The sequence below is a fragment of the Gopherus flavomarginatus genome, chromosome 15 (genome assembly GCF_025201925.1).
Source record: "Gopherus flavomarginatus isolate rGopFla2 chromosome 15, rGopFla2.mat.asm, whole genome shotgun sequence".
Classification (NCBI taxonomy): Eukaryota; Metazoa; Chordata; order Testudines; family Testudinidae; genus Gopherus; species Gopherus flavomarginatus.
The window spans coordinates 25,356,990-25,382,874 of record NC_066631.1 but is presented as its reverse complement, the minus strand read 5'-3'; the positions used below and the strand labels follow the sequence as shown (position 1 = coordinate 25,382,874).

The 25,885-nt window shown below is 40.2% G+C and overlaps 1 protein-coding gene across 1 annotated transcript in view; it reads left to right on the top strand.

Annotated features, from left to right (window-relative positions):
- DNAH10 (dynein axonemal heavy chain 10) overlaps positions 1-25,885 on the top strand; it is a 99,016-nt gene that overhangs the window by 26,246 nt on the left and 46,885 nt on the right. Inside the window, exons 16-43 of the mRNA XM_050923436.1 lie at positions 1,626-1,777; positions 2,248-2,412; positions 3,161-3,368; positions 4,137-4,293; positions 4,847-5,323; positions 5,611-5,769; positions 6,777-6,893; positions 6,971-7,073; positions 7,294-7,472; positions 8,119-8,330; positions 9,348-9,504; positions 10,298-10,531; positions 10,638-10,760; positions 11,312-11,545; positions 12,075-12,298; positions 15,125-15,394; positions 15,472-15,655; positions 16,487-16,621; positions 17,359-17,511; positions 17,926-18,114; positions 18,220-18,366; positions 19,791-19,982; positions 20,161-20,279; positions 20,480-20,638; positions 22,424-22,559; positions 22,698-22,820; positions 24,691-24,825; positions 25,213-25,429. Coding sequence (XP_050779393.1) covers positions 1,626-1,777; positions 2,248-2,412; positions 3,161-3,368; positions 4,137-4,293; positions 4,847-5,323; positions 5,611-5,769; positions 6,777-6,893; positions 6,971-7,073; positions 7,294-7,472; positions 8,119-8,330; positions 9,348-9,504; positions 10,298-10,531; positions 10,638-10,760; positions 11,312-11,545; positions 12,075-12,298; positions 15,125-15,394; positions 15,472-15,655; positions 16,487-16,621; positions 17,359-17,511; positions 17,926-18,114; positions 18,220-18,366; positions 19,791-19,982; positions 20,161-20,279; positions 20,480-20,638; positions 22,424-22,559; positions 22,698-22,820; positions 24,691-24,825; positions 25,213-25,429 — 5,060 coding nt within the window. The remainder of the gene's footprint in view (positions 1-1,625; positions 1,778-2,247; positions 2,413-3,160; positions 3,369-4,136; positions 4,294-4,846; positions 5,324-5,610; positions 5,770-6,776; positions 6,894-6,970; positions 7,074-7,293; positions 7,473-8,118; positions 8,331-9,347; positions 9,505-10,297; positions 10,532-10,637; positions 10,761-11,311; positions 11,546-12,074; positions 12,299-15,124; positions 15,395-15,471; positions 15,656-16,486; positions 16,622-17,358; positions 17,512-17,925; positions 18,115-18,219; positions 18,367-19,790; positions 19,983-20,160; positions 20,280-20,479; positions 20,639-22,423; positions 22,560-22,697; positions 22,821-24,690; positions 24,826-25,212; positions 25,430-25,885) is intronic.

Genomic DNA, 25,885 nt, shown 5'->3' with positions numbered 1-25,885 from the left:
TTCGGCAGCGAGTCCTTCACCCAGAGCGAGTGAAGGACCTGCCGCCAAAGTGCCGCTGAAGACCCAGTAGGGAACTGTGCGGTAAGTACAAGCCCCACGTGCCTCTCTCCCCTGCCAGTCTGACCCAACCCACATCCTATCCCCGACTGCCCGCCCCCAGAACCCACAACCCATCAACCCCCCCAGTCCTTGTCCCCTGACCCCCCACTCCCGAGACCCCCCACCCTAACTGCCCCCCAGGATCCCACCCCCTACCCATCTCGCTCCTCTCCCTGTCCCCTGACTGCCCCGACCTCATCCACCACCACCCCGACAGATCCCCGGAACTCCTGCGCCTATCCAACCCTCCCCCTTGTTCCCCATCCCCTGACTGCCCTCTCAAGAACCTCTGCCCCATCCAACCCCCCCATACACATACTCCCCGGGACTCTCTGCCCCTTATACAACCCCCCCGGCCGTTACCATGCCGCTTACCCCCTCCACCCCCCTCTCCCAGAGCCTCAGTGTGCTGCGTCCAGGAGCTGCCCTGGACAGCGCTGCAGCGGCATGGCTCCAGCAGGACCTGAGCTCCCGCCAGTTAGCCCGGAGCTCACAGCCCTGCCCCCTTACCACGCTGCTCTGAGTGGGAGGAGCTCAGGTCCTGCTGGAGCCATGGGGTCTCAGCACTGTTCAGGGCCTCTCCTGGACGCGGCACGCTGAGGCTCTGGGAGAGGGGGGAGGCGGGGGTAAGTGGCATGGTAACGGCCGGGGCCGGAGGGGGTTGGATAAGGGGCAGGGAGTCCCAGGGACAAGGAGTGGGGTGGGGATTGGATGGGGCACAGATTCTGGGGGGGGCGGTCAGGGAACAGGGGGGTTGGGGGGAGGGAAGGTGGAGGCAGGGTCGGGGCCAGGGGGGAGCCTCAAAGATTCTCGTGGGGGTCCCTGCGGAGCCTGGGGCAAGGGGCAAATTGCCCCACTTGCCCCCCTGGGCAGCTCTGCCAACCCCTCCTCCCAGCCCTGGCCCAGTCCCCTTACCATGCCGCTCAAAGCGGCAGGATCTGTAGAGCTGCACTAGCGCCAGCGGCTCAGCATGCTGCAGCTCTTGGAGCTGGGGGGGAAGCAGGGGAGGGGCCGGGGGAGCCTCCCCAGCTGGGAGCTCAGGGCTGGACAGGACGGGTCCCGCAGGCTGGATGTGGCCCATGGACCAGAGTTTGTCCACTCGCCCGCCCCTTTAGCAACCGGTTCTACACCGATTTCTAAATTTAACAGCCAGTTCTTACGAACTGGGGCGAACCAGCTCCAGCTCACCACTGGTTATGCACCCACCTTATAGTAGCTCCATCTAGGTCGTATTTCCCTAGTTTGTTTAAGAGAAGGTCATGCAAGACAGTATCAAAAGCCTTACTAAAGTCAAGATATACCATATCTACCACTTCCCCCTAACCACAAGGCTTCAATAGCATTGATGTGTAAGCAGGATGACAGAGAGGAGAGATGCCAGTAGTCTCTGGTTAGGTGACTAAATTGTTAATCTTGGGAAAACTACCAGTGTAGCACTCCATGTCTGGGTTCAAAATTAGGTTTTCAGATGTTCTAGGCAATACCCTTATTGTAATGTTTTGCATTATGCTTGTGACTCTCTTTAGATACACAGATGGAATGAAACAGATGTTGGATCACTATCACAAATTAATGGAAACACTAAATGAAGCAGAAATCCAGCTTCTTGATGATCATATTCAAGAGCTTTGGAGAGTATTTAGATCAGGGTACAAAAGACTCAACTGGAACTCCTTAGGTAATATAGATGATATTTTAAAAATGTCCTTTAGATATTAATTTTCAGTAAAACATCTCCCAGACTATACATTTTTCTTTTTCTTGTCAACTAATAGCAGTTTCTTATATCTAAAATACTGAGCAGAAGTGACTACAGCTCAAGATCAACGATATCATAAATTGAACTGTGGTAGCTTTGTTGCACAGTCCAGGTTTAGGAATACAGACTGTTACCCTGTGGAAAATATGATGCAGTCCATTGGCCTGACCCAGTGCCTGTTAAAGAAGTACATACTAGTCTTCCCCAGTGAATATGGAATTGCATCCCCTATACATGACATGTTAATACAGTGACCTTTTGGTCTTAGAAGGAATGGGCATTGCACTGCCTACATTGCTCTTTTAGAAGCTTAGATTGGCTAATTAATGAAATGGGGATCTAAGATATGTTGAAGAAGGAGAATAAAATGGACACATGTTATTTTCAAGGTATTGGTGACTATATTGTTCGATGCACACAAGCCATTGGGAAGTTTGAATCGCTTGTATATCAGATTCATAAGAATGCCGGAGATATAAACAACAAGCTTTTATTAATAGAATCAACAAATCTATTTAAATCCCCACCTTTGAAAAATGAGGATGAACTTCCTGGTAGGTCTTATATTTTGTATTCTCATTTCTCAGCTTTGTGAAGTGTCTTTTTGAAGTGGTATCCTTGCTACATCTCTTTTATTGTTGCCTAGAGAACACATATTAAGTACTTCCCAAGGCTAATTACAGTATAGTGTCATAGTACAGTGAAGGGAGTACAAGCATAGCTTCAATATCTCTGCTGGTGGTTGTGAGACATGAAGATCTACATAGCAGTGGATCTTTTAACAGGTATCTGCCTTTATTCTGGTCATCCATGTCCTGGCCTTTTCCCTACCTCCACCATGTGCTGCTGTGTGGGGGCTTCCTTAGTGCTGCAGTCCCCAATATACAGTGTCTCCTGTCCTCTTGTGCAGCTCTACTGCACAAATTCTGTCAGGGAGACTGCAGTTATAGAGGATGGGGCTGGAGTTGCCTTTTACTCATTTGTGAAATTTAGTCATCATAGCAGATCTTTCAGTCATTAGCATGCACTAGTGGAGTTTAGCTGTTTCAGAATGTCTCTGATAATTAAAAATGTTACCGCCATATGTAAAAATCTCTGTCTTAGTCAAGTTTGGGATTCTTGAATCTGTACACACCAAAAGGTCTGAGGTATTAATATAATAATGAAGATTAAATTCTAAATAAATTTGCAAGATGAATTTACCGTTCAAAGATAAATCCCAACTAACTATTTTGTTAATCTACTGTTACGATTACAACAAAATAGTGATAAATAATAATTTTCTCTCATAAACTTTTACAGGAGTGAAGGAATTCTTTGAGCATATTAAGCGCGAAAGATCTAAAGACGTGGAACACATTGTTAGAAAGTATGTTGCCATTGGACCCTTGCTAACAAAAATGGAAGGGCTGGTTGCCAACACAAATACTGGCAAAGCTTCAAAACTAGCACCCTATTATGCATTTTGGGAAAATAAAATCTATCACACATTGACACAGTTAGTTCTGAAGTAAGTCTGGTGGATTTACTGTCTTGCATCTGTTTAACGGATTTACTGTCTTGCATCTGTTTATTTTTTTCAAATCAGTTGTTTTTAAATTCATAGGTGCTAAAATTTAATCCAGTCCCCCAGTGACTAGGTGCCTGAATGGCCCACACTGAGGATGCTACAGTAGGGGAGACTGCAAGAAATAGGGCAGACAATCCCCAAAACTGGTGGTTTATTCTAGAATTAGATTCACCAAGCTAGTAACAGAAGAGCTTCTGTAGTACCATACTGGTTAACAAGAAGAGGGCTAGTTCAGTGGTTTAAGTATCAGCCTCCTAAACCCAAGGTTCTGAGTTCAATCCTTGAGGGGGCTACTTAGGGATCAGGGGCACAAATCAGTACTTGGTCCTGCTAGTGAAGGCAGAGGGCTGGACTCAATGACCTTTCAAGGTCCCTTCTAGCTCTAGGAGATAGGATGTCTCCTATTATTATTAAATCAGTTTATCAGAGTTCAATTTCTTGCCTGTTTTCTTGCAGCCCCGTAAGAGTTTACCAATCAAACCAGTCTCTACATGGCACACTGAGACAAATTCTGTCCTCAGATGCACATGTGGGCCTCCCGTTGAAGTCAGTGTTGAATGGCTTAACTGGGAGCGACTTGCACATCTGAGGGGAGAGTTTGACCTCATGCTTGCAATTCCTGCTATTTGTTGTCACATACCTGTGCCTATCTATGATGCTATAAAATGCAGGATTAAGATTGTCTGACTTTTTCTTTTTTGGGGGCAGGAATTTGCAGAATTTTAATGCAGCTGTTCTTCGGGATGTCCCACTGTTCCAAACAGAAACTATTTTATCTGCTCCTGAGATAATCCTGCATCCTAATGCCAGTGAAATTGACAAAATGAGTGTTCATTGTATCAGAGACTGTGTTGAAGTCACTAAGGTGATTATTGATAAAGATTATTCAGGGCTTCTTGACACAATGAGTCTGTTCACAATTGTAGGATGCTCACTGCTTCTTTTCAGAAAAGAAACACAATGTTCTAGGAGCAATCCTACCCTGCACTGATGAACAGAGAACACACCCCCTAAAAATATAAATACAGGTCAGTCCTGCCTTCCACCTTCCCACGCCAAAACTGACGGCTCATGCTCTACTTTCTTTCTGAGCCTGACTGACCTGTACCTGCCCCTCTGGCCTAGCTTATGACATCCTCAGGAGATAGTCTTGAAAAACAGACCAAATAACAATGCCTGGAAGAATGCATTTGGCACTGTAAGGTACTCTGAGCTCACTTCTGATCTCAGATACATAGGTGTCCTGTTTTGTCAAATGCCCAGCAGTTAACTTTAAAAGTCCAACATGCCTGCATACTTCAGATCAGAATTAAGCCTTGAGTATTTTAGCAGAGCAATCTTCTACTTAAGGGCTAACAACTGTCACTAATTTCACCCACCCCCATTAATACACTATTATTTTAATACTAAATCTCTAGCATTTTGTACGGTGGATGCACGGCACCTGTATCGACTGCCCCCCTCAGCATGCTGAAGAAGACGAACTCATCACCTTGAGTTTTTTTAATGACATCTCTCAGAACCCACTAATAATTGAACAGGCTGTTCTCATTACTCAAAACATACACAAGCTCCTGAATTCTCTCACCAAGTACTTGAATCGATGGAAGCGATATCGCCCTCTGTGGAAATTAGATAAAACCATTGTGATGGAGAAGTTTGCTGCAAAGAAACCAGCTTGTGTCACCTTTGATGAAAAGTTGCAGTTCTATATTAAGATAGCTCAAGAAGTGACTCAACAGCCCTTGATTAAAGATGAACAGTGCATTAGGCTTAACCTGGGCCCTTTAGCCTACACAGTACAGGAAAATGCAAAAGGTTGGGTGACTTCTCTTGGAAAACTTCTCAATGAATCTGCAAAAGAGGAACTCTTCAGTCTTCAGGAAGAAATTGAGGTAGATGTTTTTTCTGCTCAGTGATAATCAGTCTTTCTAACCAGCTCTGAGTGGTGCTGCACAGTTGCATGACCTGACCCTCCTATTTTATGAAGGAAAAAGAAATCTCAGTCAGACATTGTTGGGTTCATCTTTATCATCAATTAACTAACTGCTCACTAAAAAAATACATGCAGATTATCTAATTGTTTTACATGAGCTGACTTAATATAATTGTACTTAATTGTGTATGTTTTTGCCTAATTATTCTCTTAATGCTGTTTCTGAAAAGTAATTTTCTTTTATAGAGATTATCACAAAACCTTAGGAAAACTCCTGATTCTTTGGAAGAGCTCAAATTTGTTCTTGGCACAATTGCAGAGATCAAAGATATGACTCTACAGGTGGAATTGAAATATTTAGACATTCAGGAAAGATACCGGACCCTTGCAGTATATAACATTCCTGTAAGTGAATTTATGTTTAATCCCATATATATTTTATACTTGTGTTTCAGATACAAACACCTTTTGTGTAAACGAATGAAGTTTAATTAAACTATTTTGAATTAACAGAAATCAAAAAGTAATATTTTCACATTGTTACTCTCAGATTGAAATTTACTAGATTGCTATTCATTTGTTTAGCTCAGTTTCAGGTTATTTAAATAATGTGTTTGTATATTTCATAACTGAAGGCCTGATCATGTAACCTGCACTTTCCTGTGAGTAATTCCTACTTGTGAGGGTATTCCCACAGAAGTCAGTGGTACCATTCACTGAGGAAATCCACTCCACTCACATAGAGCCCAGTGACTGGGCTTTATGCAGAATGGAGGCCTGATTAAAAGCTCATTGAAATCAATGGAATTTGTGTAGATGTATACATACATGGTGCATAATTTATCCATCATAATCCATGGAAAGTGTTTGTCTAGAAGACTTTCCTTCTCTTTACAGGATTGAAGCTCTTAGATATTTTTGATAAAGAGTTGGAAAAACATGACTTCAGTAGGCTTTGGATCAGGCCCTGAGTGCAGTGAGGTTTGGAAGGTGAAATCAACCACTCTAACTCAGGGTCAGCAAGTAGGGCTGCTGTGTACTTCTCCCCCATATCTGCTTTTCCTGCCCTCTAAGCTGGAATAGGAGCTGCAGCTCTCTGTGCTAGTTGTGTGGGTGTTGAAACCACAAGATCTGCTAAAATGTTCATCTCATGACCCCTGTCCTGGCATACTCACCTCATGGCCATCTACCCTAGCCTGTGTTGTTTTGGTGAGAAGAAACTTTCCTTGGTGTGCATGTACTGCCTTATTCAAGGGTACTCACTGTACTGATGGAAGGCTTTCATGATGTGGAAGGTCTTGTGTTGCCTTTGCACTGTTGGTCAATTTCATCCTCTGTCAGAATTCTTCATCTGAGTGTGAGTTTCAGGATTTGGCTCACATACTTTGTATTCATATGTGTGTTCTCTTTAGACAACTGAAGAAGAGAGAGAGCTGGTCGACAAGATTAAGCAAATATGGGAGACCCTCTTATTTGATTCATCGGAAGTTGATCACAGCCTTGGAAGCATCAAAAAGACATTCACGGAGGTAATATTTTTACCTTACATGTTTAAAATGCATTTAGAAAAGGAAAAAAATCCTAATTCAAACAATATTCCCTTTAGATTACAAGGGAGCAGATTGGAGACTACAGTAGCCAGATAGCAGATTTTTTCCACAGATTTTCTACTGAGGGGCCTGGTGCTGTTGGGGAGAATCTTGACAAAGGTAAGAAGACTTATGTCCCTGTAGTTACATCTTAAAGTAGTGTGAAGCCTGATACACTTGAAAACAGAAACCTATGTACTTTCAAAATGTTTTCCCCTCCTAAAATACAAGCTGAACAAGTATGACGTTTGAAGAATTTGTGTATACAGAAATGGTGCATTATTTATCCATCATAACCCATGAAAAATATTTGTCTACCAGACTTTCCTTCTCTTTACAGGATTGGAACTCTTAGATATTTTTGAAAAGGAATTGGAAAAACATGAGAAAAATCGTCAGGAGTTGGCTAATGCTGAGAAACTTTTTGACCTTCCAATCACAATGTACCCTGACTTATTAAAGGTCCAGAAGGATATGAAGGGTCTGAAGCAGATCTATGAAATTTATAAATTGCAAAGCGTAAGTGTTCTATAAAAATATATATAATATAGAACTTCTCTTTTATTGCAGTCAAGTCTGTTCCTATCCATTTGACTGAAATAAGTTGTGATTGTTTTATCCTTCTGACTACCAGAATATAGATCACCTGAATAGTGCTTTAGTTATACTCATTTGTCCAGGAAGTGTGATATTGTAGTAAGGTCCAGATTCTGATACTCTTATTCATGCTGGTTAGCATCTTACCCCCAAGTAGTCTCATTGACTTCAGTAGGCTTGCTCCTGTGCTTGTGTGCAGTGCTCATTGTGAGTAGATGGATTTCAGGCTGGCCCTAAGTGACCTTAGTTGGTCTTTGAACAAGTATTTTTTTTTAATGGATTTTGGAATAATTAAAATGTGGTAACATTAAAAGTCAGACTGTGACTTTGTAAAGCAGGTTCTTATTACTGCTTCCCCTGTTGTGTCTTATCTTAAATCAGACTATAAGCTCGTTGAGGCAGGGGACTGCCTTTTATGCTGTTCATATAGCATCTTTCACATTTGGGCCCTGATGCTGACTGGGCCTCTGAATACTATTGCAGTAGAAATAATAAATATGTTGTCACATTCCTTTCATAGTAACTTAAAAGGAAATGTTATGAATATTTTCATCTACCTTGTCTCCAGGCTGCTAAAGAGGAATGGTCGCAGACCCTTTGGGTAAATCTCAATGTGCAGTTTCTCCAAGAAGGAATTGAAGGATTTCTTAAAAGCCTCCGAAAGCTGCCCAAGCAAGTGCGCAATGTGCCGGTGGCTTATCACCTGGAAGCAAAGATGAAGGCATTCAAGGACTCCATTCCTTTGCTGCTGGATTTGAAAAACGAAGCATTGAGAGACAGGTTTGATCCAGTTTGTTTAAGGAATTTTCTGTGTGTGAAAGAAAATTTATTTTTGTTTGTTATAACTGTTAATTTCAGATGTTGAAATCATGCAAACATTTTGCATATTATAGTTGATATCCAATTACTAAGATCGCATGAGATGATGCAGTATGTGTAAATATGGTGTGTGTTTTATGTAAAATATGAAGTCTCATTCTAAACTTGAAATATAATTCTAAATATAATTCTAGACTGTATTGTGCACAGGACCATTATTATACATTTGTTGACAGTAATTTTCACATTTACTTTGTCATAGTGCTTGACAAAATGAACAAAACCAAAATCATAGACACATAGGCTCAGTATCTCTGACCAGCCACTAAATTCATGCATGCAAAATGTGGCCATGTGGTTATCTCACTTGCACTGACAGCTAGGCACTTGATCATACAAATGTGATAGTTCCACATAATTACCTATTCTGTGCACTCAAACGAACATGTACTACTAACATGTTATAGATATTATAACTACTGGTCTAGCGTCTAATGCTAGTAGTTCTAATCTGGAATGCTAGAAACATTGCTGGAATCTGATAACCACTGGTTGTGCTTAGTTCAAAGCTGGCTGCTGACTGATGTTCTGCTCCTTACGTTTGACCTCAAGCAGAGGTAGCTGAGACCTGATCAAATCAATGCTCCTCCTTCCTACCACCAGCTCCCCTGACATTCAAACCACGCTTTCTCTGCTAGAACAGCTTGACAGCTCAAAGCTACCACTTCATCTCTCTTATCTGCATCACATGGAACTACCAAAACCATACCCCACCGAGTTGTGGGAAGTAAAGAGTGAGCTGCTGAGCCAATCCCCAACCTGGTGTTTGGCTGGGATGGAAAGATGGAGTGTCTAGGAAATGAATGTTCCCTCCAATTTGTCTTCATTTGATAGTATTATTCCCTGCTTTTTAAGTTGATCCCTATTGTTAATATCTGGTCTTGTTTATAACATGTTGATTTACTGAAACTCTTCCAGGCATTGGAAAGATCTCATGGAGAGAACTGGCACTAGTTTTGAAATGACAACAGCAACTTTCACCTTGGAGAATATGTTTGCTATGGAGCTGCACAAATACTCAGATGTTATCAATGAGATAGTGGGATCTGCTGTTAAAGAACTTAGCATTGAGAAGGCAAGGTTTTAAAATAATACCTAACTTGTTTTGAAGACACTTAATGACAACAGAGGTTTTTATTTTCTTCATTGTTTTTGATCTTTCAGTTTTAATTATCAAATGGTATTTAGAATAGCAGTAAATAGTTTAACCTTTAGTTGCCAAAAAGGTTATGTTAGCCAGTTGTGTGATCCTTGTTTGGATTAGATGGGTTTTAAAGTCTGAGTCTACTTTAAAAAGAGATTGTAAAAGTGTCAAGGTAGTTTTCCACTTTTATTGTCTACCAGAAAACTTACCTGACACAAAAATCAGTTTACAATTAAAAATATTTTCTTTCCTAACTGCCAGCTCTGCACATTTGACCTGGGATCTGATAATCAAGCAGGATGCTTTCCGTTTTCTGCATCATTGCCAGTAATTAAGGTTCTGCAGCTCAGATAAGTCCTTCAGTGATACTAGTATAACTGAATTATTTTCACTGGAACTGCACTGGAGGTAACTGAGAAGATAGCTCTGTTAATGATGCACTAGATGGAGCCAAATTCATCTCTCTCGGAGCTGTGTTGGTTCTTTAGTGATAAAAAGCAGAAATAACTTACTTCTCTCATGAGATTAGCAGATAAAACTCATAATGCACACTAAGAACAGATCTGTTTGATACATTATCCCTGTTCAGAGTAGACCTGCCCTTTAGAGCTAGAAAAATCTGTGTAAAAGCCTTCCTAAATGAGCAATTTTCATTTTGATGTTAGAATGACTGTCCTCTAGTTTTACAGGACTGAAACAGCCTTTTTTTTATGTTCACATGCAGGGTGTTAAGGAGATAGTGGAAACTTGGGAGAACATGAAGTTCACTGTACAAAGGTATTTCAAAGGCACCCAAGAGCGAGGTTTTATTTTGGGGTCTGTCGATGAAATTACTCAGATTCTTGATGACAATGCCGTCAATCTTCAGAGTATCTCAGGCAGTCGATTTGTAGGTCCTTTTCTATCAACAGTTCACCACTGGGAAAAAACTCTATCCTTGATTGGTGAAGTTATTGAGGTAGGGAAGAAACTGAACGATTAATTTTTCTCTAGCTTTTGTTGTTCACGATCAAGATTTTCCATAGAACTTGTTTCTTTGATTGTAAGCTTGACTCTTCTTCTAGGTCTGGATGGTGGTTCAGAGGAAATGGATGTACCTGGAAAGCATCTTTATTGGTGGGGATATAAGATCACAGCTTCCAGAGGAAGCAAAAAAATTTGACAACATAGACAGGATATTTAAAAGGGTAAGTAACTCACCTGTTTTGTAATGGCTTGTGATTGAGAGAATTATGTGATATGTTTTGCTTTTAGCTCCATATTTAACTGCAGTCCTCCATTGATAGATGTCAGTGCCCTAACATTTTTCTTCTGCTGACGACTAAGCAAGTACTTCTCTCTAGCGATACTCCCAGCTATTCGAAGTGATTGTAAAAATGTCAACGTGACTGTGAGCTTACCTGGCACAGAAATCAGTTTACAAGTAAAAATATTTTCTTTCCTAATTGCCAGTCCTACACATTTAAGCTGTGATCTGATAGTCAAGCTGGATCCTTTCCATTTCTTGCATCATTGTCAGTTATAAAGGTTCTGCAGCTGCAAGCACTTCACGACTTATCTGTCTAAGGCATCATGGATATTTTAGTACTGTAGAAATAGTAAATAATAATAAAAAGTGTGACTATATATAATGATAATATCCTAGATTGTTTAAGTATTGCCATAAAAGAAATCTAACTCAATTTGCTCCTCAGTGTTACCCTTAGTAGTTTTTAAATGTTCTTTTCTATGTCCCTAGATAATGGGTGACACTGTAAAAGATCCAGTGATAAAAAAATGCTGTGAAGCCCCAAATCGACTCACAGACCTTCAGCAGATAAGTGATGGTCTAGAGAAATGTCAGAAAAGCTTGAACGATTACCTGGATTCAAAGCGGAATGCTTTCCCCCGATTTTTCTTTATATCTGATGATGAGTTGCTCAGCATCCTTGGTAGTAGTGACCCACTCTGCGTTCAGGAACACATGATAAAGGTACAGCATCCTGCTTATGAGAATGCCCCATGTGCACTATGATTTTTAGGTGGAAGATTCTATACTATACAGATTATTAAGAACCTGCTAGTGTTTCTTTCAAAGTAAACGTGCTGTAACAGCAACATAAGAAACACAAGAATTGCCAGACTGGACCAGACTAGTGATCCAGGCAGTACAGTATCCTGTCAGTGCCAATGGCTGGTACCAGTGGCTTCAGAGGAAGATTCAGGATACCCCATAGTAAACTGCTATGGAATAACCATCTCTGTAACTCTTGGTAAATTTGTATTTTCTATAAAAATCTTAATTGGGCCAAATTCTATGCTCATTTACACTCTGTGCAGTTGGGTTCATGGGATATAAATCTGTGCAAAATCTGGCTGTCAATATTTAAAAATAATTTGTCTGCTATGTTTGATTGCTCAGAGCCTGATCCTGAACTCTAATGGGGGTTAAGTGAGGTACCTAGATCTTAGGAACCTTTAGTACAAATCATACAAAGGGTTCCTCTGCTGGCATGTTTCAGATGTATGATAACATAGCATCACTGAGATTTCAGGAGGGTGATAGTGGTGAAAAAATGGCAACAGCCATGATTTCAGCCGAAGGAGAAGTGATGGAGTTCCGGCGGGCTATTGCAGCAGAAGGGCGAGTCGAGAACTGGATGACAGCTGTTCTGGTTGAAATGAGAAGAACAAACAGACTTATTACTAAAGAGGCCATTTTTCGATACTGTGAAGATAGAAGCAGGTGAAGTAATTACTGTGATAAGGATAACAATTGAAGCATAATAAACCATTAATAGTTTAAAGTCTATATAAACCATAGAGAAAGTGGTGTAGAGACTTGCTTTTTTATTTAAATATAGTTCCCTTCTCTTACTCTGTATGTTAAGGGTCTATTAAAAATTGATTGCCACCCAGTTCTCACATGCACAGACAGTTAAACAGAAAAAAAATCTCAATCCCCAGCATCTAAACAACTTTAACTCTACCCCTGTAGTTCTGTTTATCTTCAAAAAATGCTATCTTTAAAAATGCGTTTAAAGTGTTATATTTGAAGAACAAAATCTAATTCTATGAATTCCAAATGAATAACTGGAAATGTAATTTACAGCCTTGATTATCTATTGGGGATTATTCTGTAGGCCAAGCGTTCTGACACTAACAGTTGGTTTTCAATATAAAGAATAATTTTATGAACTTGCTTAGGAATTAGGATCTGTTCACCCACTAGCTTTGTGTCCTTTGATATTGTCCACTTTTAAGTGGAATTACTTTGCTCAGGAGAAAAAGACCGGATGAGTATTTGTATGTGCTTATGCACTTCAGTGATAGGCACTATGATATACATAGATCAATACATTCTTCAATAACAGAGACAGATAAATCAATAGATAAGATGGATTATGTTAATGTACTCTTGAACTTTTAAAGTATTTCTGATATGATGCTTGTCTGAGGCTTCATGTCATACAACCTTTGTACAGATAAGAATGCAATGTTAAATTGTTATGGACAGTTCAGAGGGAAGCTGTGTGTTGAATGGATAAGGTTCATTTAGAGTTACTGTAAGGAGAGAGCTAAGGTTGCTTGGGTGCTGGGCCATGAAAAATTTTCTGTTTACACAACTGTGTGCATAACTGGGAGTTAAGGTTGTTGTCAGCACTGTGTACATAACCTGAACCTGTGATTTCCTTAGTTTTTAATGGTTTTTAGTAGGACTGTCAAGCAATTAAAAAAATTAATTGCAATTAACTGCATGATTAAAAAAATTAATCATGATTAATCGCACTGTTAAACAATAATTACCATTTGTTTAAATATTTTTGGATGTTTTCTACATTTTCAAATATACTGATTTCAATTATAACACAGAATACAAAGTGTACAATGCTCACTTAATGTTTATTTTTGATAACAAATATGTGCACTGTAAAAAACAAAAGAAATAGTATTTTTCAGTTCACCTAAGATTGCTACTGTAGTGCAGTCTCTTTATCATGAAAACTTTATCCACTCAGTCCTATTGTTCAGCCAGTCACTCAGAAAAACACATTTGTTCACATTTGCAGGAGATAATTCTGCCCGCTTCTTGTTTACGATGTCACCTGAAAGTAAGAACAGGTGTTCTCATGGCACTGTTGTAGCTGATGTTGCAAGATATTTATATGCCAGATGCGCTAAACATTCATATGTCCCTTCATGCTTCAACCACCATTCCAGAGGACTTGCGTCCATGCTGATGACGGGTTCTGCTTGATAACAATCCAAAGCAGTGCAGTCCGATGCATGTTCATTTTCATTATCTGAGTCAGATCCCACCAGCAGATTTTCTCTTTTGATGATTTGGGTTCTGTGGTTTCTGCATCAGAGTGTTGCTCTTTTAAGACTTCTGAGAGCATGCTCCAGACCTCGTCCCTCTCAGATTTTGGAAGGCACTTCAGATTCTTAAACCTTGGGTCGAGTGCTGTAGCTATCTTTAGAGATCTCACATTGATATCTTCTTTGCGTTTTGTCACATCTTCCATGAAAGTGTTCTTAAAATGAACAACATGCTGAGTCATCATCTGAGACTGCTATGACATTAAATATATGGCAGAAAGTGAGTAAAATAAAGCCAGAGACATACAATTCTCCCCTTAGAAGTTCAGACGCAAATTTAATTAATGCATTATATTTTTAACGAGCATCATCAGCATGGAAGCATGTCCTCTGGAACAGTGGCTGAAGCATGAAAGGGCATACGAATGTTTAGCATATCTGTCACATAAATATATTGCAATGCCGGCTACAAACGTCCTGTGTGAATGCCTATTCTCACTTTCAGGTCACATTGTAAAGAAGAAGCTGGCAGCATTATCTCCTGTAAACATAAATAAACTTGTTTGTCTTAGTGACTGGCTGAACGAGAAATAGGACTGAGTGTACTTGTAGACTCTAAAGTTTTGCATTGTTTTGTTTTTGAGTGCAGTTATGTAACAAAAAAAAATCAACATTTGTAAGGTGCACTTTCACGATAAAGAGATTGCACTACAGTACTTGTTTGAGGTGAATTGAAAAATACTGTTTCTTTTGTTTATCATTTTTACAGTGCAAATATTTGAAACAAAAAATAATAATATAAAGTGAGCCGTATACACTTTTTATTCTGTGTTGTAATTGAAATAAATATATTTGAAAATGTAGAAAAAAAATCCAAAAATATTTAATAAATTTCAGTTGGTATTCAATTTTTAACAATGCAGTTAAAACAGCGATTAATCATGATTAATTTTTTTAATCATGATTAATTTTTTTGAGTTAATCGTGTGAGTTAACTGCGATTAATTGACAGCTCTATTTTTTAGTGTTGATAATGTGTGTAATGGTATTTCTTGTCTTGTTATGAATTGCGCTTAGTAACCTTTAACTACAAGTTAGTTTTGTTGTGGGGGAATTTCCTAGTTTTTTTAAAATAGTATTTGACACCTTGACAGAGTGCTCTCTTGTCTGTAGAGAGACAGACTGATATCACAGTTCCAAAAATTCAGGGTGGAACTGTTCTTTCAAATATATTATCCCATGTTTTCCATAGAGTTGACTGGATGTTGATGTATCAAGGCATGATGGTGCTGGCTGCTAATCAGGTCTGGTGGACCTGGGAGGTGGAAGACGTCTTTCACAAAGTGAAGAAAGGAGAAAAACAGGCAATGAAACTTTATGCTAAGAGAATGCACGAACAGATTGATGCCTTGGTTACCCGAATCACAAAGCCATTAAATAGAAATGACAGAAAAAAGTACAATACTGTTCTCATCATTGATGTCCATGCCAGAGATATTGTTGATTCGTTTGTAAGAGACAGGTAATCCACTGACCTGCTGAGATAATTGCAGAGAGATTGTATTCTGTACTCACAATCTTTTGCTTTCTCCTTTATAGCATCTTGGAAGCTCGAGAGTTTGAATGGGAAAGCCAGCTGCGTTTTTACTGGGATCGAGAGCCGGATGACCTGAATGTGCGTCAATGCACTGGCACCTTTTCCTATGGTTACGAATATATGGGCTTGAATGGAAGACTCGTCATTACTCCCCTTACAGATCGTATCTATCTAACACTCACACAGGTATATATTAAAGGGCTTTTTCATATAATATTCTGTTGAAATATATTTCTTGGGGTTCACAACATGATTATTTTATTGCCCCTTTCTGTTTCCACAAGTGATAACATTATATAATAGTATATTTAAACTCAGTTAAAATCCCATGTGATTTGAAATTTTTAAAGACTATGTAAAAGGCTAGATCAGCTTCAAGGCTGGTTGTTTTGTTAAAATCATGTCTGAAATCATTTTAAGGCATTATTACAGTGATGGTTGAGCCACTTCATGAGATCTCCAGTTCCTCTGCAGCTGGCTGCCAAAACTCCTACCTCAGCTAGTGTTTTAGTTCTAATTTCTGGTGCCCATCTTCTGTTCTGCCTAATCCTCTGCTGACTTTCCATTCTTACATATCAATCTTTGCTGGAGAGACTGTTGAGGTGCATGCAATGTAAAAGCTGACTGGCAGCAGCCAGAACTGGAAATGCTAGGAGAGAGACACTCTGGCAGCTGTGGGAAGTGAAGGAAGAGCACAAGCAGGGATGAAGCAGAAATAAATCATAAAATTCATGAGTGTGATGCTTGTCCTCTAATTAATACATTTGCTAAACAACCCAAACCCGAGCTGAGGTATAACAGTTCATATGATATCCACATAGCTAAACTATATTGTACTGTATGTACACACACACACACACACACATGCTACATTGTGGCATGTAAGGAACCTGCATAACTTTTTTATTGAGCAAACATGATGACTTTCTCGACAATGTTTATTGGAAGCCTTTGAGCTGAATTGCAGTGTGTTACCCTGCTCCATTCAGCCTTGCTTTTGTGGTTTTTTTCCAAAAGGCTCTATCCATGTTTTTGGGAGGAGCACCTGCAGGGCCAGCAGGTACAGGGAAAACGGAGACAACCAAGGATCTGGCCAAAGCCCTGGGCTTGCTGTGTGTTGTAACAAACTGCGGCGAAGGCATGGATTTCAAAGTAAGAGTTAGAAGGCTGTGTCCTCTGGTAACAGGATACTAGCACCATTATGCACAAAGACCAGGATAAATGACTTGCCTTTAGCTTTCAAAGAAGACCTCTTCTAATTACAAATAAATCCCATGTAGTTGAAAATGAAATATAGTAAAAAAATATGTTGTTTCTTGTTTAAGTTCCTGAGGTGGCTGGAGCTCAGGATTCTGGCTTTGGCTTGTAACAGTGAGAATCAGTGGCTAGATGATAAGATTCTAAGCCGGGGTCAGCAACCTTCCAGAAGTGCTGTGCCGAATCTTCATTTATTCACTCTAATTTAAGGTTTCACGTGCCAGTAATACATTTTAACTTTTTTAGAAGGTCTCTTTCTGTAAGTCTATAATATATAACTAAATGATTGTTGTATGTAAAGTAAATAAGGTTTTTAAAATGTTTAAGAAGCTTCATTTAAAATTAAATTAAAATGCAGAGCCCCCCCAAGACTGGTGGCCGGGACCCGGGCAATGTGAGTACCACTGAAAACCAGCTCACGTGCCGCCTTCGGCACCTGTGCATAGGTTGCCTACCCCTGTTCTAAGCTCATTGTGGGCCACCAGCATAGAGTGAATAAGCCTAGCAATAAACCTTGGAGTGGGAAGGTGGACAAGTATCTATAAGCTTTGTTAAGTCCTTTACTGGTGTATTATATGCCAAAATGTGCTAATGCTGAATGGTTTTTTGTGCTGTTTTTGTTTTGTTTTCAGGCAGTTGGTAAAATTTTCTCCGGTCTTGCCCAGTGTGGGGCATGGGGATGCTTTGATGAATTTAATCGTATAGATGCTTCTGTGCTTTCAGTCATCTCTTCTCAGATCCAGACAATACGAAATGCTCTAATGAATCAGTTGAAAACATTTCAGGTAAACACACACATACACAAAACCTCTTGAGAAAGAAGGCGAGTCTTGTACTTAAGGCATGGGATTCGGGGAGGCTATCATAAGGTTCAGTTTACTTGTGCCAACATATCACACTTGGGTATTAAGAGTTAGGTACTTAAGTGCATATTTAAGCACTTAAATAATTGGCCTGATTTTCAGAGATAATGAGTAGTTCCCTTTAAGTGCTCTGTGCCTGAGTTTCCCTGTCTGTAAAATGGGAATGATAATATCTACCTACCTACCTGACGTGGGAGTTGTGAGGCTTAATGTATTATTTATTGTAAAGTTTTGAGATCCTCAGGTAAAAAGTGTAGTAAAGAAGTGCAAAGCATTTTTGCCATTTTATCTTTTTAAGTCAGAGTCAGTATAGTCTAACATTTGTTTATGTTTTAGTTTGAAGGGCAGGAAATTTCCCTGGATGCACGAATGGGCATTTTTATAACCATGAATCCTGGGTATGCTGGCCGTACTGAGCTCCCTGAATCTGTAAAAGCTTTATTCAGGCCTGTGGTTGTGATTGTACCAGATCTCCAGCAAATCTGCGAAATTATGCTTTTTTCTGAAGGTTTTCTTTTGGCAAAGGTAGGGAAAGTTTACTCCAAAGTAAAGTAAAATAAAAACATGCACATGTGTGGTGTGTGGCTTGGGACTTCTTTCTTATGATTCTCTGTCTTCACTCTCAAATAGGCCCTTGCCAAAAAGATGACAGTATTATACAAGTTAGCAAGAGAGCAACTTTCTAAACAGCATCATTATGATTTTGGACTGCGTGCTCTCAAGTCTGTACTTGTGATGGCTGGAGAACTGAAGAGAGGATCACCTGATCTTAATGAGGTAGACTTACTGTGTTCAGCTGAGGAACTGCCCTCCTATGACTTGGGTAAATTCCCAAAGGTTTAGTAAAATTACCACCTTCTGTGGATCTGTATGTAGCACTGTATGTAGCAGTTCATTGATAGTATCTTTGGTTGTATCAAGAATGCCGTTTGTACATCTGCTACACACATAGGGATGCTTTCCTGTCTGTGGCATTTGTCTTCCCACTTAATGATTTACTTATTGAGCAACATCATTCCTTGCACAATGTTCAGGTACCACCTCTTTACATGCAGTGCTAACAGAAAGGGTATGTCAATATGGGAAGACCATGTTATCAGCAAACTGCAGATAAAAGGAAGAGTATAGCTGTTTTAACCCTTAGTTTACTTTGTAAGTGAAATATACCTATCTCATAGAGCTGGAAGGAACCCTGAAAGGTTATTGAGTTCAGGCCCCTGCCTTTACTAGCAGGACCAAGTACTATTTTTGTGCAAGATCCCTAAGTGGCCCCCTCAAGGGGAGAACTCACCACCCTGGGCTTAACAGGACAATGTGCCAACCACTGAGCTATCCCACCCCCAGAAAATGTAATGTATGGAGATATACCTATCTCATAGAACTGGAAGGGACCCTGAAAGGTTATTGAATCTAGCCCCCTGCCTTCACAGGTAGGACCAAGTACTGATTTTGCCCCAGATCCCTAAGTGACGCCCTCAAGGAGAGGGCTCACCACCCTGGGTTTAGCAGGCTAATGCTCAAACCACTGAGCTAGCCCTCCCCCCATATACTTTGTATATCTGTTTGAAGGTCTTAGAGCAAGGTCCTTAAAGGTACTTAAGCGCCTAACTGCCATTAGGCACTTGAGTATTTTGGAAGATCCGGGCCTTAATGTTTATATCTAGGATGCAAAGGCTAGATGAATATACAGAGTAAAAATTTCCAATGTAACACATAAATTATGTCGCCAAAAATGCTTATATGCTAGTTGTTTAATCAAAACCTATATTTGCATACGCAAAGCTGCTAATTGTACCATACCTTCCAGTACATTTATATACCCAAATGTAGGTTTTGCAGAGTTTTCTAAAGCAAGTAAGTACGTTAACAGTGAGCATTTGTGAATTAATTCAAGAAACAACCAGTAATTTGGGACATTCCAGAACCCTTGTTTGGGAATTTGATTCATATAATGAAAAAATGGAATTTAAAATCCCAGTTGAAACTGATCAGCTTCACCATGATGAAATAGCTTTTATTTCCAACAGTAATTCATGCCAAGATAATTATCTAAAGGTATTAGGAGTACATATAGTAAAAATTGCCATCACTGTGTTAAAGTAATTGTATAACAGTATTATACAAATATTTTCTAGGCTATTTACACTTTTGAAAATTGGTTGAATATTTGGGGATTCTCTATTCTTTTGTGTTTTATCTAGGATGTGGTATTGATGAGAGCTCTCCGAGATATGAATCTTCCTAAGTTTGTGTTTGAAGATGTACCTCTCTTCCTTGGCCTGATCTCTGACTTGTTTCCTGGCCTGGATTGTCCTCGAGTCCGCTACCCTCACTTTAACGATGCTGTAGAACAAGTGCTAGAAGAAGGTGGTTATGTCGTTTTACCAATCCAGGTAGAAGAAATGTTGACTTGTTTAACATTATTGTTGTAAACAGTGGGTAAGATCTTCGTATGGTGTATACTGGAGTGGCATCACTGTAATCAGTGGAGCTATACTGATATACACCAACTGAAGATCTGGCCTATACGGTTTTTATACATAGTTATCTAAGTCAATGTGTATTTTTCAGGTGGATAAAGTAGTTCAAATGTATGAGACAATGTTAACTCGTCATACTACTATGGTGGTTGGACCTACTGGAGGTGGCAAGTCTGTTGTCATTAATACTTTGTGCCAGGCCCAAACCAGGTGAGCACAGAAGTAGATGTTAGGGAATCAGAATTTGAAAGGGCATAGTCTGTAGGACAAATGTACTGCAGCAGTCCTATGTGCTCATGCTGTGATCTTCCCTAAAACTTTATCCTACTGTAGTATTTGCTTGGTGCAAAGTTTAACTTGGTCTGTGTTGTGTTTGGTAATATTGTTTTTTCTGGTACTTCTCGGCTTAGGCTAGGATTAGTGACAAAGGTTTATATCCTGAACCCTAAAGCTATGAGTGTGATTGAGCTGTATGGTATTCTTGACCCTACCACACGAGATTGGACAGATGGAGTTCTATCAAACATCTTCAGGGAAATCAACAAACCTACTGATAAGAAAGAGCGAAGGTAACCACCTAAGAATTCAAAATTATATTAGTAACTTTTAGATATTCTGAATTTTACAAAGTTACTTTATTTTATGTTTAATACAAATTAGATTAACAGTCCTAAAGAAAAATGAAGGGAACATACTGAAAGGTTAGGAACCAAACAACAATATTGTCCTAAGAGTTTGGTGTCCCAATCTGATTCTGTAAGGACAATAGCTTCTGCTAAAAACGTTACCTGTATTTGACAGTTCTTCTCTGAGTCTTTGTCCGTGTGCATCCCAGTCTTGGTGCACATGTGCCTCATACATATGAGATCTTGCCTGCATTAGCTGCAGGTGCAATATGAGTGGATCCATGTGGACAAAACATCTTGAAGAACCACAGGTACTGATAGGTAAGGAATCATTCTCTTAAGTTTATTTTGAATTACTAGAACAGGGGTGGCCAACCTGTGGCTCCGGAGCCACATGTGGCTCTTCAGAAGTTAATATGTGGCTCCTTGTATAGGCACCAACTCGGGGGCCAAAGCTACAGGCATCAACTTCCCAATGTGCCAGATGGGGCTCACCGCCCAACCCCTGGCTCTGCCACAGACCTTTCCCCCACTCCACTCCTTCTTGCCCCTTCCCCTAAGCCTGCAGTGCCCTTGTTCCTCCCCCTCCTGAGCCTCCTGCATGCCACGAAACAGCTGATGGGAAGGGTTGGGGAAGTGCTGATCGGCCGAGCTGCCGGTGGGTGGGAGGTGCTGGGAGCGGGTGCGGGAGCTGATGGGATATTGCTGACATATTACTGTGGCTCTTTGGCAATGTACATTGGTAAATTCTGGCTCCTTCTCAGGCTCAGATTGGTCACCCCTGGTCTAGAGTGATTCTAAGCTACATGAGATGTTATCTTTTGTCTTTCCATTGAATTACTTTAAAGTGGGCAACAGTCATGGCCTTTCATCAGATGCAAATTTAACATATTAGTTCTGCAATTGCAGCCCTGTGCATTGCACATTTGAGGGTCTTGTGCACTGCACATGTGAAGAAGGGAGCTAACAGTATTGCTTAGCTCTTGAATAGAGTTTTCTGGTTGAAAGCACTTGAAAACAGCATCTAATACACACCCCCTTGAATGAGATATGTAATAATATTTCAGTTTTACAGATAGGGAAACTAAAGCTGAGCAGTTCAATGACTCTCATGAGGCCATAAAGGCGGGAGAGGAATTGTGGAGGTGTTTGAGGCGGGTTGAGGAGATCTGCCCATGAGCTCTCTACTTCTGCCCTATTGTATATCATAACTTCCAAGTGGAGATTCAGTCCTCTCCCGTCACATGCGGTGCCACACATTCGATGTTCTTTTCCCCACCACTAGGCAACTTTTTCCAAGGTGAATATACTGTAAAGTCAGTGGACTTTGGGTCAGGCCCAAGGAGAACCTCTTCCTCTCGTACGAGGGCAGGAGAATGCTTGAGCCTCAGCAGGCAAGCAACCTCAAAAGCCAATTGTGTATGAATTGAGCCTGTAGAAGTGTAGCAGTCTGTTAATCTGAGCTCAGTACTCCTAGTAAGGTGAATGGGACCTAGGCAGGTTGAAGGATAGGAAAAGAGAGCCTTTAAATCTCTTCCATTACAGTTAATTCATATCCTTAGCCTAAAATTGAGCTAACATCTTTGATGATGATGGTGATAATGATGATGATAGTACTTTAAAAGGAAATAAATGGATAGACTGTGCCTTGTTAATTTCAAAACATGAGGGGACTATTGAAGATGAATCACTGTTTATCTAACGTCTCTTTGTCTGACATGTCTATAGGTACATTTTATTTGATGGAGATGTGGATGCTCTCTGGGTGGAAAATATGAATTCTGTAATGGATGATAACAAGTTGTTAACCTTGGCCAATGGGGAGCGCATCAGGCTGCAGGCTCACTGTGCTCTGTTATTTGAGGTGAGAAATGACCACATCATTTAATAACAAATAAAGGGTTAACTCCATCTGGCTCGGCAGATTCTGAAAAGCAGGAGCCACAACTGCTTTTCATGGTTTAAAGTTATTTATGGCCATCATTGCAACTTTGTTTTCTAGGTTGGAGACTTACAGTATGCATCTCCTGCTACCGTATCCCGTTGTGGGATGGTCTTTGTAGATCCTAAAAACTTGAAATATAAGCCGTACTGGCAGAAATGGCTTAACCAGAGAGGAAACAAGGTAGAAAATTGCTGGTGTTGATAAGATAATGATTTCAGAATCTGAATGTAGAATATAAATTGTGGCACCTTCATTGGCTGAATTTCTTTAGAATTCATTTGTCACACAGATCACTGTTACCAAGTTTGATTAGAGCTGTAAGAAAATTAGCAAGTTAAACTTTAAATCTTTGGTGTGGAAACAAATAATATAAAAACAGAGGTGCTTGATTTCCAGAATAAAAGTAAAAAACTATCACAAGAATGAACTTATTCATATTATAAAGTAGTGAATCCATGACCCCTGTTTATGTAATGTGGTGCATGTTGCTTTGAAGAGGGTTTTATGTTATACTAAGGCCTGGACTACACTAGGAATTTACTTTGGTATAAGTACGTCTCTCAGGCATGTGAAAAATCCATAGCTCTGTGAGACGCAGCTATACTGACCTAACCTCTAGTGTAGAGCAGCACTAGGTCGACAGGATATTCCCATTAACCTAGCTACCCCCTCTTGGAGAGGTGGATTACCCTCCCCAGTGGAAGAACCCCTCATGTTGGTATATGTAATGTCTGCACTGAAACTCTACAGCGACACAACTGCAGTTTTTTAAGTGTAGACAAATCCCAAGATAAAAGAAAATGAAAATGATCTAATATAGACTAATATACTTTAGTAAAAGGGTTCCACTGCTAGTATGGGATCTTGATGTTCCAGCTGTTCACTTCACAGGTGATAAGTGAACCAATAAAGTTCAGGACTCACTGCTCTAGAGTAATCCCTGTGCCCTGGGTTCAACCACTTTTATCAGCAATAAATAAATATAATCCTGTAATAAACACAAGTAACCATCTTCATCACCTCTGATTTTCCCCATAATATGCCAGATAAAAGGTAGCAATCTTCCAGTACACCAATAATTCATTAGGGTACTTTAATACCAAATAGTAGGCATCGTGATATGTCTGATCAGTGTACGCCACCATGTCTGTTTCTATGTTAAAAATAAGGTTATATGTACATAAAGAAGAAGAATCTATTTACACTGTATTTATAACAAGTATTCCTATATTATGTACAAACAAATATGTCATCCATTCATATAACTGATAAAGGTTGTAGTGTGAGCAGAAAGACACCAGACTCCAAATTTTATAGCAGAGAGCTAGAGAATGGCCTCCTATACCTGGAAGTCCCTCACTTTATTAAGTTCTTACTGCAATATGTCTTGATCCTCTCTGGGAACTGGAGAAGCAAGAACTCTATGAATTCAGCTCAGTTCTACAAGAGTTAACCCTTGGGCTTGCTCAGTGTTCTCATGTCAATGATTTCGATTCAAAGGACCAAGTCCATAGTAGGTTTAAGTTGACCTAGCTCTATTGCCTTCATCTGGCTGATTCAGACCTACTCCTGCTGAGAATCTGGCCCATAGAGTGATGTTGCATCTCTTGAGGGAACTATACCCAGACCTCCTCTGGTACAGGGAACATCTCTGTAGCTATGTCTATACTGTGCTGCAATGTGGACTACAGAGGTGGGAATTGCAGAGTGCCCCAAATTGTTATGCTCTGCCCCATATGGATGCTGCTGGCACAGACTAGAAGGTATTTAGTTACATGATTGACTGTATACAATTTTTTTCTAAAGATTGACTTCTATAAATTCGATCTAATTTCTTAGCGTAGGCATACCATTAGATACCTTTTCATTCACGCCGACAGCATCCATACAGGAAAGTTAGATTGCAGGATGCTAATGTGTGCTGCATTTCCTGCCCTCATAGCCCAAATTGTCAGGCTGCTTAGACAAATCCTAGTTACAGTTGGTTAGACAGGTAGCAAAGTGGCTTTTAATGTTTCTTTGTGGCTGTGTCCTATCTCTTTTTTCTCAGCAAGAACAAGTTGAGTTAAGTCGTCTCTTTGAAAAATATGTACCATACCTTATTGATATGATTGTAGAAGGAATTATGGATGGCAAGCAAGGAGAGAAGCTGAAAACCATTGTTCCCCAGACAGATTTAAATATGGTAAGATATAAAGAGTATTGTTTAAGAACGCTTCTACAGAAGGGGAAACTGAGGCACAGAGGGGGTACAGAACTCTCCTAAGTTTACACAGCAAGCCAGTGACAGTGGTGAAGCCAAAGTGTTCCTCAGTATGATGACTAGACAAAATGTGCCTCTATTCCCACTATAATAAAGACAGTCGGTTGCTAACACTATTTTTACTTTAACGAATACCTATATTTGCAGACACACACCTATATGCACACAAATCATCACAACATATTTGAATATATTGCCTTGCCCAAAAGGCATGAAAAGAAAAGAAGAGAAAAGAAAAGAAGGCATATTAGAAGTCATCATAATTCTGAACTTCATCTGAAGCCATGGTTTCTCAATTTTCTACCACAGGTAACGCAGTTGACTATGATGCTGGAAGCCATAGTAGGGCTGGAACCCGATGATCCTGATGTTCTGGAGTGCTACTTCCTGGAAGCTTTGTATTCCTCTTTAGGTGCTACCCTCCTTGATACTGGAAGAATTAAATTTGATGAAAGTATTAAACGTATTTCCTCAATGTCAGTGGTTCAAGATGATAATGTCATGGCTAAACCAGGGGAACTACCAGGTAGGCTTTTGTCATTTATAATTCAGTCTGGGACACTTCCCTTGTTTTAAAAGAAAACAGCTGTGACAGAGTGGGATATGCCTGTGTCAAAGAGTTTGTATTGTATGTTGTCAGGGCTGGCTCCAGGCACCAGCGAAGGAAGCAGCTGCCTGGGGTGGCCAATAGAAAGGGGCGGCACTCCATCCGTTGTTGGGGCGGCATATCCGGGTCTGCGGTGGCAATTCAGCGGCGGGTCTTTCACTCACCCTCTTTGTCTTCGGTGGCACTTTGACGGCAGCTCAATCGGGTTTTTCTTTCTTTTTTTTTTTCCCCTTCACCGCTTGGGGTGGCAAAAAAGCTGGAGCCAGCCCTGTATGTTGTATGCAGGATATTAGAGAGACAAAGTGGGTGAGGTAATATCTTTTATTGGACCAACTTCTGTTGGTGGGAGAGACAAGCTTTTGAGCTACACAGAGC